This window comes from Arachis ipaensis, chromosome B2, assembly GCF_059453495.1.
Source record: "Arachis ipaensis isolate K30076 ecotype BB chromosome B2, ASM5945349v1, whole genome shotgun sequence".
NCBI classification, from domain to species: Eukaryota; Viridiplantae; Streptophyta; class Magnoliopsida; order Fabales; family Fabaceae; genus Arachis; species Arachis ipaensis.
The window spans coordinates 83,753,684-83,770,117 of NC_142437.1; the positions used below are offsets into that span (position 1 = coordinate 83,753,684).

The 16,434-nt window shown below is 37.8% G+C and overlaps 1 protein-coding gene across 1 annotated transcript; it reads left to right on the forward strand.

Moving 5' to 3' along the window:
• The first annotated feature begins 2,292 nt into the window (after nt 1-2,292).
• Nucleotides 2,293-5,769, forward strand: LOC107627335 (AMSH-like ubiquitin thioesterase 3). The gene is made up of 8 exons (XM_088505927.1): nt 2,293-2,403; nt 3,254-3,324; nt 3,366-3,549; nt 3,704-3,793; nt 3,890-3,952; nt 4,459-4,533; nt 4,871-4,933; nt 5,617-5,769. The coding sequence occupies exons 1-8, from the start codon at nt 2,293-2,295 to the stop codon at nt 5,767-5,769; spliced, it is 810 nt and encodes a 269-aa protein (XP_088362053.1).
• The last annotated feature ends 10,665 nt before the right edge of the window (nt 5,770-16,434 follow it).

Below are 16,434 nucleotides of genomic sequence, written 5' to 3' on the forward strand. Positions count from 1 at the left end.
TCAAAAAGAAGTAGTGGATGGATATTTGGGATACGTTGAGCACAAAAAGGAATCTCGAATTGAAGAACCCTCTTCCAAGAAGCTTGAAGGGGATGTCGAAGAAAAGAGTAATGTTGCAGAAGTAAACAGAGAGTCGAAGGAAATTGATCAAGAAGTAGGTTCCATCACTAGTAATTTTTTACCCATGTTGATCAACCCCCTTGACGATCTTGTTGAACCCTTCCCCAGTGGATTAGAAAGCAAGGTTGAGGAAGACTTGAAACCTCCAAGGCCTACTGAAGATGAAGAACTGGGAGAAGTATTCCAAGCAACAAGCGCTCCTATCTATGATGATTCTGAATCAACATATGATCCATCCGAGTTTGAAGAGTCCTTCCCCAAAATGTCTAGATTCGATGACGAGGTAGATTTTACTTTACCTCCTATCTATGGTGAAAGTGATGGGGAAGAAATAGAAGAAATTGGTGAAGAAGGATGTGAACTTGAGGAAGCTCGGCATGAGGAGGAACTTGAAGAACCTCGCCAAGTGGTGGAAACCTCTAGAAGAGGATGGACGGGAGTAGAGCATACTTTATCAAGATCTTTGGGAACTACCCCACCTAATTCGTCATCCAATCCTCCACTTGAAGGGGTAAAACTTCTAACTCTCAGCTTTACTATCCCACTTGACTATGGTTTGCTTGAAACAGATGGCCAACTTAGGGCGCTTTGTGGAATTAAGCGAAAGAGGAGGATGTTTGGTGGTTGGAGTTCTAAATCTAGGCTCATTATGGTGGGAAGCTCGAAATTGGATTGCATGGGTTGGTGTAATGCTCGATTTATTGGGTCTAGGAGAGTAGTTTGGTGCTTCCATAAGAATTCTGTTTTCTCGTCGCCCGAACAAAGTCAAGGCAATCAACTAGAAGATGGGTGCGAGGACAAGATATGGGATCCTGGATTATCTTACGATAGTCAATCTCGGGAGCTCACGTCTTGGAAAGGACCTCACCAAAGCTTAATGAAGAAGGTCGGAACTTTTGACAACCAATTGAAGGACAAGCACTCTTGGAGGTTCAAAGATGAACACAAGCATAAGCCACCTTGACAAGAAGCCTCCCAATGTCCAACTTAAGGACTTAAACTAAAAGTGCTTTATGGGAGACACCCCACCATGGTAGACTCTTTCCATTCTCTTGTAGATATAAAGAATGAATGAATTGGGTTCCATGGTATATAGTTTCTTTACTTCTTGGTATATTTCCATTTGCTTGCTAAGGTGTTTATACATTCTATGCTTTAATAAGGGATAATTCTTTGAATTGAGTTTTTGCTTGAATTGCAAGTTTTCTCAAGTTATTTGAAGAATCCCCTATGTTTCAAAATACACTTAATCTTGCATCTTAGCTAGTTTAGAGTTTTCAGAGAAGAATGGAAAGGTTATGAGCTCTTTTTGACGCTCATTAAAAAAAAAAACCACCCTACGCGCAAGCGCAAAGCGCGCGCGCGCATAGGCTGCCCATTTCAACTATCTGGGCCAAGGACCAGAGAGTTGTGCCACTTTTGGGCCAACTCTGTCTCTCAATCCACGCGGACGCACGCTGTATGCGTCCGCGCCACCCCTGTTTCTTCATACACGCGTTGGCGTACTTCGCGCCTCCGCGCCCATTCCATAAGCTCATACCATCCACGTGAACGCGCATGGTGCGCGCGCGCGTCGATGTGTTTTAGCAACACCCAGGCTAAAGGACCCGAGAGTTGTGCTAACTCTGGGCCTCTTTTGTGCCTCTGGCCCATCATACCCGCGCGGACGCGCACTGTACGCGTCCACGCCAACCCTTAACTCGCCCATATACGCGTAGGCGCGTATGGCGCCTTCGCGCCATCTCCCTATTTCTATCACCCACGCGGACGCGCACGGTGCGCGCTCGCGTGGATTTAAAAATCCCATTTAACCAGAGACGCAAAGCCCTAGCTCATTCGCGCAAAACCCCCTTTTTACCCCATGATAGCCAATACGCATGCACTCCATTGGTTCCTAGGGAGACGACCTGGAGTCCAAATACTACGGTAAATTTTCATTGGGGTCTGTTACTTGTGACAACCTAAATTTTTGTATGAAAGGACTATTGTTTGGTCTAGAACTATACTTAACGACGAGACCTCATTAGATAAATTCTATACCACACAAAAGTTCGATCATCACATGGCGACTTTTCCTTCGTGCTATTTTACCGTACTTGATCAACCACTACCAGCTTAGGGTAATCATTTTAATGTGTTAAATCGGTGCCTAATACCGTACTTGTTTCGACAATGAAGCAATTGCCATTTGGTTATTATGTTAACTGGACTCGTGATTATGGAATTTTACCATTGTGCGGCGTCCTACAAAGTGAAATGAAATTGGAAATGGAAATGGCTCGTGTGAATATGCTTGCATGCTTTTACTAGTTCATTCTTGCCACAATTTCATGTTTTACTGGGATATTCTAAATTTCTATGTTATTCAATTACTTTGTGATTTATGTGATAATATTTTATTTTCTTGCTCTTTAATTTTTCTTGAGATATTATGATTGCAAGATATTATAAATTGATGGCAGTGTAGTTTTCCAAGTTCATCTTGGACTAAGATCTTGAGAATAATAAAGGTTTCATATGATATACGAGTGTTGCATTGTCTTTATTGTTGTTTTGGTTACCAATTTTGTTCTTTATTACTTCTCTTGCAATTATTCTTAGCTGCTCAAGAATGTTTAGCCAATTCTTGAATTAACAATTTATTTTGATGTTACTGTTTGAAGTATCTTTTAGAAATGGGAAAGCTTGTGATCCATACAAATCACAAGCTTAACTTTTTGTCATTTCTTCTATCACCTCAATTAGATCCTCATTTCTCATTTCTTATTATAGATGATGCTGATGTTTCATTTTAAAAGGAACATTCTTAATTTTTTTTTCAGGGAGTTTTCCCCTTTTGATCAAAGATTTGATAGCTAATGATTAGTATATGCAGTGATTTATCCAATGGATAGTCATTTCCTTTTTCAGCATTAGTTTATAAAAACTGGTTTCAGCATTATCATTATGCATTTGAGTTATTTATGCTGATATTTGTGTAACTTTTAGGTTTTGCAATTAGCAACTCTCTCTGCTTTTAGTTTTAGCATCCGCTTCCTCTACGCCAATTACAAAATGAGTGAGCACTTTAAGCAAGCCTTTATCTTATATTGGTTTTGGTCAAAATTAATTTCTTTGCTTTAATTTTTTTCAGTTGCATAATCCAGTTTGGTCTTGGTCAATAAAAAATGGCTCCCGCATCTACAGAGTCTATAAAGGCCAGAGGTCAGCCTCTATTTAACTTATATATTGATTGATTGGTAAAGGTTCAAGTCTTCAAAGCAGCTAATGGTGACGCCAAGGATTTGTAGGATGGAATCAGAGAGTGCTCAAGTGTATCCTGAGTCTTCTCCCATTCCTCTTTCAAAAGTTGCAGATCCAAGGCCTGAACCAATTAAATCTTCTCAGGATTCTAGACCTGGTCCCAGTACATACCAACACCTACATATTGTAAGCCTGATTTATTTTACCTTTTAAATGGAATTGTTCAAAGCACATCATGGACTCTCTTGATCATTCATTGTGACTTGTTCTTATGTGTGATTTGTTTGGTTCTTGAACCGGGTAATAAATTATTATAAGTTAATTTTACTCTGTGTTACAGCCTATGAAAATGATGGAAGATTTTTTAAGACTAGCTTCCGAAAACACACAGAAAAACTTAGAGACATGTGGTGTTCTTGTAGGCTTCCTGGTGAAAGAAGTCATAATTTTGTTTACTTCTGGGTTCTAGAAATATTTTGGTTGCTAATTTTAATTTATTTTTGTGCTTGCAATCTCATGTCTACAGAAAAACTGGATTTTTCATATCACTACAGTTATTATCCCAAAGCAGGAGTCAACTTCAGACTCGGTATGATAATGGTTATGTCTACTCTTGTGGTTCAGTTTGTTGTTTTTAAATGATTATATAGACTGTTTCTTCATTTTCTCTATTTCCAATTTTATCCTGTCAGACAAAGTGAGACTTCTACTGATCTGAGGTTGTGATGCATGGAGTTTATGAGTGTTGCATACTTTGTTCTTATTGTTATCTGAGATTATTTATCTACATTTGTTGTGAAAGTGCTACTAAACCTCTATTGGTACTGTAAATCATATGATAGGATTTTTTTAATTACTTTTAAAGGAAACTGGTTCTTAAGCCAATTCTCTTGGGATTATTGTTGGGGAATAAAATGATTCTCAAATGAAATAATGCAAAACATATATGAATAGAGCTAAATACCGTATTCCTTAGAATTAGGAGACTCAAGATTGTAATTCTCTCATGATTCATTAATGATTTTTTTAATTGTTTGTTGTAATTTTAATTATTTTCAGTTGAGAAATGTATGTCTAATTTAATTTCTTGTTCAGTGTTCAACATTGAACGAAGAAGAAATATTTGAAGTTCAGGATAGCTTATCACTCTTTCCTTTAGGCTGGATACATGTAAGCTCCATTATCCTTGACTGTCACTTATTCATTCTTAGCTCTGACGGTGGGTTGAACCATCAATGTTTTCCCCAATAATAGATAGTTAGATACAACTAAAGATAGAAACCCTTTTCATACATAGCAGAACTTATTTGCATCCTTCTTTAGTGATCCTTTGGCGTGTTTGTGAGTTGAAGTTTTGCAGGGAAAGAGAAAGAAGGGATATATTTGAAGAGTAAAATGAACTCATAATTACTCTTCAAACTCTTCCCTGCGCTCCCTTCTCCCGAACATACTCTTATTGTACTAGCTTTAAATGTCCAGTTTATCATATTTCTATATTTGATTTCAGACACACCCATCACAAACTTGTTTTGTGTCATCCGTGGACCTGCACACCCATTACTCATACCAGGTAATATGGCATTATTATTATTATTCGAATTCTGTGACTATTCACATTGTAGATTTTGCTGGAGCAGTCTGTACATCCCTCCTGTTAAGGTTATGGAAGAGAAAAAGAAATAGTTGCAATAATGCTAGATAATAGATTCTTAGTTGTGGTTTGTAATAGTTCAGATAAAGAAGATAAAAGAGCAAATATCATGAATATTAATAGAGAACTGGTATGTTGTGTGAATTCATTGATTATGAAGATGCATGAATCGGACTAGGCACTTAAAAATAAACCCAATATAATAAAAATTGAAAACAAATATGTATTTGGTATCAGCGAACATGATAAGGTCAGGGTGTGTTTTCATACCGACTATCATTTAACTTTTTATTATATTGGGCATGCATTTTTCAGCATATAAATAATTTCATCTATTTTCCTTTTAATGATAAGTCAAATGCTAATGCATAATCCTCCTACATCTATTTCAGCACTAGTCACATGTAAATGCAACTGATTTATGATCTGAAGCCCTTGAAAATGAGTTCGAACAACATTCATCTTTGAGGTTAGTACTTGTACCCTTTTAAAGTATTTCTTTTGTTTAAATATGTAATATTTTAATTTTCTTTTACATTTTTAATGTCTTGCTTAAGTATTTCTAACATCCATATTAATATTTTGAAGAATAATATTGACAGGTTTGTGGAGGTTTGAAACCCCATAGAATAGCTGCTCTTTTTAAAATGGGAAATTTCTTTTGTGGGGATTTTGAACCGCCACAAACATTAACCAAGAACTGTCACAAAATGCTAGCACAGAACCCCCACAAAGGGATAGAAAACCGCCACTAAATGACATTGTAGGGGTTGTGAAAAACTACCACAAAGGAGCTCGTGGCACCTCAAATTTTGGAGGTTTTTGAAACTGTCACATGATAAATCCCGTTTTTAGGGTTTATTATGTATAGGTTTTAAGGGTTTTATCAATGACCTTCCACACTTATTCATATAAAACTGCATGATTTTGTGTTCCTTTCCCAAGTTTGCTTCATAGATGAAAATATGCTTCTTTTGCATCAAAATTAATATATTGTAATCCTCCTCTATTGCCATTCGATGTCGTGATCCGTTTGTTAAGTGGTTTCAGAAGTTATAGGGCAAAAATGGCTAAAAGGAGTGAAGGTAGCATGCATGAATGGAAGGAGCATGAAACAAAGTAGAACTTTGGAATTTGGTCATGTGCGCGCACGCGCACCATACGCGGAAGCGCGGATGTGCACCTCCAGAGCTGGCTAGATGGAGTCGAAGCGAGAACCCAGTGCGCCTATACGGCTGGGCCATAATTCCTTTGATGCGCACGCACTGCACGCCTGCGCGTAGGTCGCAAAAAATTCCAGGTGCGTGTATGCGTACTGTGCGCGTACACGCCGATGTGCGCACATGATTTTTTAAAGGGAAAACATGACCAGCAATTTCAGGCAGTTCCAGGCCCTGTTTTGGGGCAGAATTTTGGAGGGAAAAGCATAAGAGAACCAAGGATTAGGGGGGATTAGGACAATTACTGATAATTCTAGATATTTTGGGTAGTTAGTTACATTTTGCTTTTAGAGAGAGAAACTCCAACTTCTCTCTTGGATTTCACTTTCTCCATTGCAATTCTCTTTTGATTTCTTGGTGAGATCCATTGCCAATTGACTTTTACTTTGATGCAAGTTGTAGATCTACTCTTCTTCTACTCTCAATTAGTGTTCTTTTAATTCTATCTCTTGAATCTAGATTTGTGACTTTGTTACTTTGAATTTTGATTAATGAATTGAGAAGTTTTATTCAATTGCTTGATTGTTGATGATTATTTGGATTAGATAGATTTAATTCAATTCTTTTCTCTCAGTTACATCATGTCTTCTATGATTGCCTACCAATTGTTTGTGATAATGACAACCCTAGCTATGGAGTAGATTTCTCTCACTTGGCTTAGGGGTTGAGTTATTGGAGACACTTGAGTAGTGGATATCAATTGTTGATTTGGAATTGAGAGTTGCTAATTGATTTGGAGTGTGATGAGCGGATAATTTATACGCTTTTTGTCATTATTTTTTGGTAGTTTTTAGTATAATTTAATTAGTTTTTACTATGTTTTTATTAGTTTTTATGCAAAATTCACATTTCTGGACTTTACTATGAGTTTGTGTGTTTTTCTGTGATTTTAGGTATTTTCTGGCTGAAATTGAGGGACCTGAGCAAAAATCTAATTTAAAGGCTGAAAAAGGACTGCAGATGCTGTTGGATTCTGACCTCCCTACACTCGAAGTGGATTTTCTAGAGTTACAGAAGCCCAATTGACGCAATCTCAATTGCGTTGGAAAGTAGACATCCTGGGCTTTCTAGCAATATATAATAGTCCATACTATGCCCAAGTTTTGACGACACAAACTGGCGTTTAAACGCCAACTTCCTGCTCTATTCTAGCGTTAAACGCCAGAACTGAGTTACAAGCTGGAGTTAAACGCCCAAACTGGCACCAAAGCCGGCGTTTAACTCCAAAAAAAGCCTCTACATATGAAAGCTTCAATGCTCAGCCCAAGCAAACACCAGGTGGGCCCTGAAAGTGGATTTCTGCACTATCTGCACTTAGTTACTCATTTTCTGTAACCCTAGGTTACTAGTTTTGTATAAAAACTACTTTTAGAGATTTATTTTAAAAAGTTTTTGAATCTTTGGACGTTTAGTCCTTAGAATTTTATGCTTTTGTACACGTTTGGAGGCTGGCCATTCGTCCATGCCTAGACCTTCTGTTCTTATGTATTTTCAACGGTGGAGTTTCTACATCCCGTAGATTAAGGTGTGGAGCTCTGCTGTTCTTCATGAATTAATACAAAGTACTATTGTTTTTCTATTCAACTCAAGCTTATTCTTATTCTAAGATATTCACTCGCACTTCAGCCTATTGAATGTGATGATCCCTGACACTCATCATCATTTTCACCTATGAACGCGTGCCTGATAACCACTTCCGTTCTATCTGCAATAGCTTGAGTGTGTATCTCTTAGCCTCCTGGTTCATGATCAAAGTCTTCATGGTATAGGCTAGAATTATTGGCAGCCATTCCTGGATCCGAAAAGTCTAAACCTTGTCTGTGGTATTCCGAGTAGGATCTGGGAAGGGATGACTGTGACGAGCTTCAAACTCACGAGTGTTGGGTGTAGTGACAGACGCAAAAGGATCAATGGGTCCTATTCTAACATGATAGAGAATCGACAGATGATTAGCCGTGCGGTGACAGCACATTTGGACCATTTTCACTGAGAGGACAGACGGTAGCCATTGACAACGGTGATCCTCCAACATACAGCTTGCCATGGAAAGGAGTACGATTGATTGAATAAAGACAGTAGGAAAGCAGAGGTTCAGAAGGAACAAAGCATCTTCATACGCTTATCTGAAATCCCACCAATGAATCACATAAGTATTTCTATCTTATTTTATATATTATTTATCTTCTAATTATCAAAATCCCATAACCATTTGAATCTGCCTGACTGATATTTACAAGGATGACCATAGCTTGCTTTAAGCCGACAATCTCCGTGGGATCGACCTTACTCACGTAAGGTTTATTACTTGGACGACCCAGTGCACTTGCTGGTTAGTTGTGCGAAGTTGCGAAAAGGAGTTGAGATTACAATCGTACGTACCAAGTTTTTGGCGCCGTTGAGATCACAATTTCGTGCACCAGAGTGCACTAAAGTTAGACTTCCCTAGGGTGAGACTAGGACTTGTGACTCAAGTTAGTTATTTTCACTTGACTTTCCTCCATTATTAGGGGGTTAACTAAGTGAAGCAACAATCAATTCTTATCTCAATTGAAGGAAATTATAATGATGGAAATTCCAATGCTTACGCCTAGCCAAGGCTTTAATTTCAATTAATTGCTTGTCTACTTTTGTTAGCTTGAATTCTCGCACCAACTCTCAAAACCACAAAAGTCTTCCTAATCAATGATGCGCATTTCAAGGCAAATCCTAGGGAGAACGACCCGGGAACAATACTCTCGATCATAGATTTTAGAATTGTTTGATGCGATATTTGTGTGTTAGTTGGACTATACTCACGATTGAATTTATTGCTAATTTCTAACTGGCATAAGAATATTACGCTCATCAAAATGGCGTCGTTGCCAGGGATTTGCTTATGTGTGCCATTCTATTGGTTAGTGTGAATATATTAATTTGTGGATATTTGCATTTTTCTCTTGATTGTTTGTTTGTTTGATTGTAGTTAGAATTAGTCTTTGCTTAAATATCACTTGATGTCATGAGCTTCTTATCTCCTTCATTGTATGACGCGTTCACTACCAAATCCGAGCTTAGCACCATTTGATTCAGAAATTGAAAGAACTTTGCTCCATATTAGGCAAGCTCGGAGGCGGTTAGACTTTGAGGAAGGTGAAAAGGTTTTTACCAATTCACCAACTATCTCACCGTCATCCAACGAAGGCACTAATTAGTCTTCCGTTGATACTACTAATAGTTCTTCTTTTGATCTAGGTGTTGACGAAATGGCCGCTCCAAGGAGAGTTACTCTCAAGGAAGCGGGTGCACCGGACTTTGTTCTCCAACCTCTTGGTAGCAAAAATTGTTGTCGGTAAGGAACTTCTCTTATAGAAAGAAGAATTTCGTTGTAAGCATAGCTCCAAACCAACAAACAACTCTCACATCAAATTAAATTTGGTTGTCACAAATAACAAACCCCAAATGAAAATTAACCGAAGTATTTAGACTCCGGGTCGTCTCACAAGGAATTGCAATGAAGTGAATGATTATTGGCAATGAAGGGGTAAAGGGGGGTTTGGTTGATAAGAGGGCAAGAAAATAAATGGCAAGAAAAATTAAATGACAAGAAGAGTAAATTAAGCAAGTAACTAAAGAAAGCAAGTAATAAAGAGAGACATTCATGGCAAGTGTTGAGATCACAGGCTTTCTATCCTAGTCATGCAATGATTAATTCATCTTATTTAGTCAACTCCAACAAATAGGGAGAAATTCAAACAAGACTAATCAATCATACCACAATAATAACAAGAATTTATCTTATTACGTCATCTCCAACATTGGAAGAAGGTATCATATTATCTTCCATAAGAGAAAGTCTAATAAGACTAGCTAATCTCAATCCAAAAGTCCTAATCAACTTACTAATTAAATTAGCAAAAGATTAGCGTCACTGGAAACAATATTAGCTAACAACTCTAGATCACCAACATAAGTTGGGTTTTCATGACTCAAGATTGCCCAATTACTCTTTTCAAGCCAAGAATGCTCAAAATCTACTCTAAAGCCCAACCAAGCATTTTGTCAAACACTTGGTGGGTACAAAGGGAAAGAATGGTAAATGTGCAAGAATAATAAAATCTACCAACTACCAATTGCAAGAAAAGTAAATCAACAACTCAAATCATCAATAAAAGAACATCAAACATTAAATTTCATTAAAGAAAAGATCCAAATCCAACAAAGGGCTCATGAACATAAAAAGAGACATAAAAGCAAAATTGACAAGAGAACTAAGAAGAATAGAATAGTAGCAACAAGAAATTAAAAGGAGAAACTAAATTAAAACAAGAATTAAAAGTTGGATTTAAGAAAATTAAACCTAAACTACCCTAAAATCTAGAGAGAGGAGAGTGCCTCTTTCTCTAGAATTCTACCCTAAAACATGATGAAAACTAAACTATGACTACATGGTTCATTCCCCCCTCAATCCTTGGGTTCAATAGCATCAGAAATGAGTTGGATTGGGCCCAAAATGCTTCAGAAATCGCTGGGGGCGATTTCACTAAAGTGGGCCATGGACAGCATCGGCGCACACGCGTATATGGCGCGTGCGCGCCCCTGAACGCGAAGTAACATATGGCAAATTTTATATCATTTCGAAGCTCCGAATGTTAGCTTTCCAACGCAACTAGAACCGCCTTATTTGAACCTCCGTAGCTCAAGTTATGATCGTTTGAGTGCGAAGAGGTCAGGCTTGACAGCTTTACGGTTCCTTCATTTCTTCATGAGTTCTCCCACTTTGCATGCTTTTCTCCTCACTTCTTCCATCCAATACGTGCCTTATGAACCTAAAATTACTCAACAAACATATCAAGGTATCGAATGGAATTAAAGTGAATTAAAATCACCAATTTTATGGCCTAAAAAGCATGTTTTCACATTTAAGCACAAATCTAGGGAGAATTACAAAACCATGCTATTTCATTGAATAAATGTGGGAAAAGGTGATAAAATTCCCCAAAATAAGCACAAGATAAACCACAAAATCGGGGTTTATCAAATCTCCCGACACTTAAACCAAGCATGTCCTCATGCTAAGAATAAAGAAGGACAAGAAAAGGGGTATGAACATTTATTCAATGCAAAGAAACTATATAAACCTATCTCCATGCATGCAACTAAACGCAAAATGCTTCTACCTACTTAATTAAAAGTAAATCATTCCCCAAGAACACATATGAACAAGTAGGGCTAAGTAGTATGATGATTCATGAATCCTACCAATTTGAATATAAAAATAAAGTACAAATAGACTTGCAAGAAGAACGTTTATGAAAGCCGGGAACAAGGAATTGGGCATCGAACCCTCACCAGATGTGTATTCGCTCTAGTCGCTCTAGTGTATAGGGTCGATCACTCAATTCTCTTCTACTCATGCTTTCCATGATTTGTTTTTCATCTAATAATCAATAATTATTCAATGCATGCATACATTCATCATGAGGACTTTATTCATAGGTTGAAATGGGGCTAGGGTAGAGGTAGGGATGCATATGGTCAAGTGAGCTTGAAATTTGCATCTTTGATTAGCCTAAGCTCTCACCAAACACATATAACAACCTATACAATTCTAATACACAACCTAACTACCCATGATTCCCACTTTTTTTTTCTACATACTCATGCATTCTCTTTAATTAACATTCCATATGCATTGATTTTTTATTGAACTTTACTTTGGGGTATTTTTGTCCCCTTTTATTTCTTTTTCTATTTTTTTCTTTTTCTATATATATATATATATATTTTTTCTTTTTTTTACATTTTTTTTCATATATTTTTTTTCAAGCTAAAATATATACAAGGATGTCAATGCATATGGTTTACACTTTTAATGCGTGAGTATGTACCCAATTCCCAAAATTTTCAACAAAAATATAAAATGCACTTTTTCCTCAACCAATGTCCCAAGTTTTTCATACCCAAATGATACACACCCTCACTAGCCTAAGCTAATCAAAGATCCAAATTAAGGGACATTTATTGTTTTTCACTTAGGGGTAGTGATGTGCTAAAATTAAGAACAAAATAGATTAAATAGGCTCAAAATTGGTTAACAATGGTTGTTGAAAGGTAGGATATTTGGGTAAGTGAGCTAAATAAAATGATGGCCTCAATCATATAAATGCATGTATACATGGAATAATGGACATAAAGAATCAAATAAATCAAAGATTACAATCATAGAGAGAGAATAATACACACAAGAATGAAAATAAGTGGTTATAAGATGTAACCACACCATTGGCTCAAAACTCACATGCTTGTATTCTTAGCTCAAAAACCATGTTCCAAAATACATTCTTCAAGTAAGTTCAACACAAATTTTTTTTTTCAAATTGGTAGGGTGCCCTAAAACAATTTTTTTCTTGGAAAAAAAATCATCACCCTAACCAAGTAGTCCTAACATAAAAAGAAATGATAGAATATATACAAATTATAACTAACATGCAACCTATCATGCAATGCAACAACTAACTGACAAAGACAAAATTTGAAAAATTGGTTTTGGAAAAGAAAATAGTTACCCATGGAGATCGGTCGGATGACCTCCCCACACTTAGAAATTTGCACCGTCCTCGGTGCATGCAAAGAATAGCAAGGTGGATGGGTTGCTACAATTGATGAGCTCCTTTAAAAGGTTGTGCGGGTGAACTTGTTTGTTGCCCCATTTAGAAGCTTTTCCATCCCTTTCCTTCTTGGTGGCCAACCTCAAAGGAGAGAAAAAGAAATAAAATTAAGCCTACAACAAAGATATGAAAGCAATTAGAACATAGGCGGGAGCTAATGCCAAATAAAAGTATGGTTCTCAAATACATGGTAGCTACAACATGTGAGTGAGAAAACAACATAAGCTAAGGCATATTAACTAACACTTGATGCAAGAGTAAAGTCAAGGTATGAAGAGCACTCAAAAGCATCAAGTTCTACTAGAAAGAGTGGGTCATGAAAGACAAGCAAGTTCATATCAATGCACAAAGAATATAAGAGTCATACAAAATTAAGCATTGAATTAAAAGTTTCATCACCCAACAATATCAAACAAGTCAAGAAGCACCAAGATTAACCAAAAAAATTCTCAACAATTGAGTAAGAGCATTCAACACCATTATTAAAATAAGAAACTTAGAAAGGAAAATAAGAACAAGCTATAAAAACAAAATTAAAATGCAATAAATGAAAAAAAGCAAATGCAATAAAGGAAAATGGAAGAAAAGAAAATTTGTGTGTGTGTGTGTGTGTTTTTTTTTTTTTAACCGACGCGGACGCATCATGCACGCTTCCGCGCCGATGCGCAGTTTGGCCAAAGGACGCGTACGCGCCAGGTGCACGCACGCGAGGGTTGCAGGCACAGAATAGGCACAAACTGGGCATAACTCTCTGGAACATGTACCAGGAGGGCAGATGGCGGTATTGGCGCGCACGCGCACAGCGTGCATGCGCGCGCATTGCGCAATTAGCTTGAAGGGCGCGTACGCGCCAGGTGCGTGCACGCGCGGGTGGTTTTGTGCCTCAAGCATGGTGCTGGCGCTGTGTAGGCGCAACTCTCGGGGTCAATGTATGGATGGGTGAGATTTTTGCATCCACGCATCCGCATACATGGCGCATCCCCGTGAATGGTCGAAAATGCTTGAGGCGCGCATACGCGCCAGGTGCGCGCACGCGCGGGTTGGTGCTCTGTTTTTCAAAATTTTTCCAAGTTCTTACACCAAACCAAGCATTCCAAACCTCCAAACAGCTACCCAAACACCTTAAAACCTTATTTAACATATTATACTACCAAATAAACTCAACAAACAAAACAAAACATGAAATCAAACCTATTCTACCAATATTTACAAAAGAAAAAAATGAAAAGAGTTTACCATGGTGGGGTGTCTCCCACCTAGCACTTTTGTTTATTGTCCTTAAGTTGGACTTATGGGGAGCTCTTCTCAAGGTGGCTTGTGCTTGAAGCTATCCTTGAATATCCACCAATGCTTGAGTCTCCAATAAGCTCCATTCTTCAATTTTAATATCTTCAAGCTTTGATGGAGTTCTTCACAAACCATGAGCTCCCAAAGTTGATTTTCCTTGTGCGATCCGGGATCTCACACTTTGTTTTGACACCCATCTTCAAATTGATCATCATGATTCTAATTGGGTGGTTTAGCCTTGGAATTCTCAAAGAAGCCTCCAAACAACTTCCTAGACCCATACAATTTAGCTCCACACCAAACCTTGCAATCAAACTTTGAGCAAGCAACCATCATGAACTTAGAGTGATGCTTCCAACCACTACACAACTCTCTCTTACTCTTAACTCCACAAAGAGCTCTAAGTTGACCATCATTTTCAATCAAACCATATTCAAGTGGGAAAGTGAAGCTTAGGGATAGAAATTTTACCCACTTGAATGTTGTATTGGATGGTGACTTAGGAAGGGATGTCTCCAATAGTCTTGCAAGTTCCACTCCCTTGTGCTCTTCTTTGATTATTTCCACCTCTTCACAAGCTTTTTCAATTTCAACCTCTTCCTCTTGGTAGCTTCCTTCCAATTCAATCTCTTCTTCATTGCTTACCAAGGGCATGAGAGGTAAGGTATCTTCTTCCTTACCCTCTATGTCAAACTCAATTGGAGAGGATTCAATATACATAAGAATTCTTCAATGATTGAATCCATTTCTTGGTCAACCTCTTCAAAGGCTTCACCCACTTCTTCCGGCTCAATTGTCTTAACTTCCTCCTCTTGTTGCACTCCTTGCTTCAACTCTTCTTCTTCACCTTGAAGCTCTAAACTCACTCCCTCACTATGCTCCTTAATTGCCTCTCCACATTCGTCAATGGGAGTGTCTTGGTTGCTTAGGCTTAGTTGGGAGGAGGCCATATTGCTAACAGCTTCCACTAGGATAGCCATCTTGGCTCCTAGCTCTTTAAACTTCTTTTCATCCTCCTCTTGTCACCTTAAGATATGAGATTCAAGATCTCTCAATTCATGCATGGGGGCTTCATTGGGAGGTGATGGTGGAAGAGAAGGTTCATTATTTGGGAGGAAGGTATCATGTTTGGAAGTTGGTTCATCTTGGTAAGGGTATGGAGTTGGTGTATATGGAGGTGGTTTTTGAGAGTAGTTGTGTTGGGATTGTGGTGGTTCTATGTATGGTTCATATGGTTCATAAGGTGGTTGATATGGTGGATAAGGATTAGGGTCATATGGGGGTGTTTGGTGGTATGGGGCTTGTGAGTAAGGTGGTTCAAAGTCATGTTGAGGGGGTAGTTCATAGGCATATGGTGGTGGTTGTTGACAATCACAATAAGGGTCACCACATCCATTAGATTGATATGCATTAGGATGAGAATTATACCCATAAGAAACCGGAGGGGGTTGTTGCCAATAAGGTTGATCAATACCTTGAGGCTCCTCCCATCTTTGATTGTTCCATCCTTGATGCACATCCTCATTGTAGCTTCCATTCCCTACAACATAATTTGAGCCAAACTCATAGCCAAAGTGGTGAGAATTCATAATAGCAAATAAAAACAAAAGCTAACAAAAATAAGCAACAAAGTCCTAAAGCTAACAAAAACTAACAAATAAGTAAAAAGCAAACATATTCACAATATTCACAATAGCCAACAATATAATACCATTGCAACTCCCCGGCAACAGCGCCATTAATTTGGTAGCAAAAATTGTTGTCGGTAAGGAATTTCTCTTATAGAAAGAAGAATTTCGTTGTAAGCATAGCTCCAAACCAACAAACAACTCTCACATCAAATTAAATTTGGTTGTCACAAATAACAAACCCCAAATGAAAATTAACCGAAGTATTTAGACTCCGGGTCGTCTCACAAGGAATTGCAATGAAGTGAATGATTATTGGCAATGAAGGGGTAAAGGGGGGTTTGGTTGATAAGAGGGCAAGAAAATAAATGGCAAGAAAAATTAAATGACAAGAAGAGTAAATTAAGCAAGTAACTAAAGAAAGCAAGTAATAAAGAGAGACATTCATGGCAAGTGTTGAGATCACAGGCTTTCTATCCTAGTCATGCAATGATTAATTCATCTTATTTAGTCAACTCCAACAAATAGGGAGAAATTCAAACAAGACTAATCAATCATACCACAATAATAACAAGAATTTATCTTATTACGTCATCTCCAACATTGGAAGAAGGTATCATATTATCTTCCATAAGAGA

Bases quoted from the DNA above. Each gene is read 5' to 3' on its own strand.
- LOC107627335 (XM_088505927.1), top strand. From the start codon at position 2,293: ATGAAGCAATTGCCATTTGGTTATTATGTTAACTGGACTCGTGATTAT. The intron at 3,794-3,889 runs GTGAAAGAAGTC...TCATGTCTACAG, and splicing joins GTGTTCTTGTAGGCTTCCTG to AAAAACTGGATTTTTCATAT. The intron at 4,534-4,870 runs GTAAGCTCCATT...ATTTGATTTCAG, and splicing joins TTCCTTTAGGCTGGATACAT to ACACACCCATCACAAACTTG.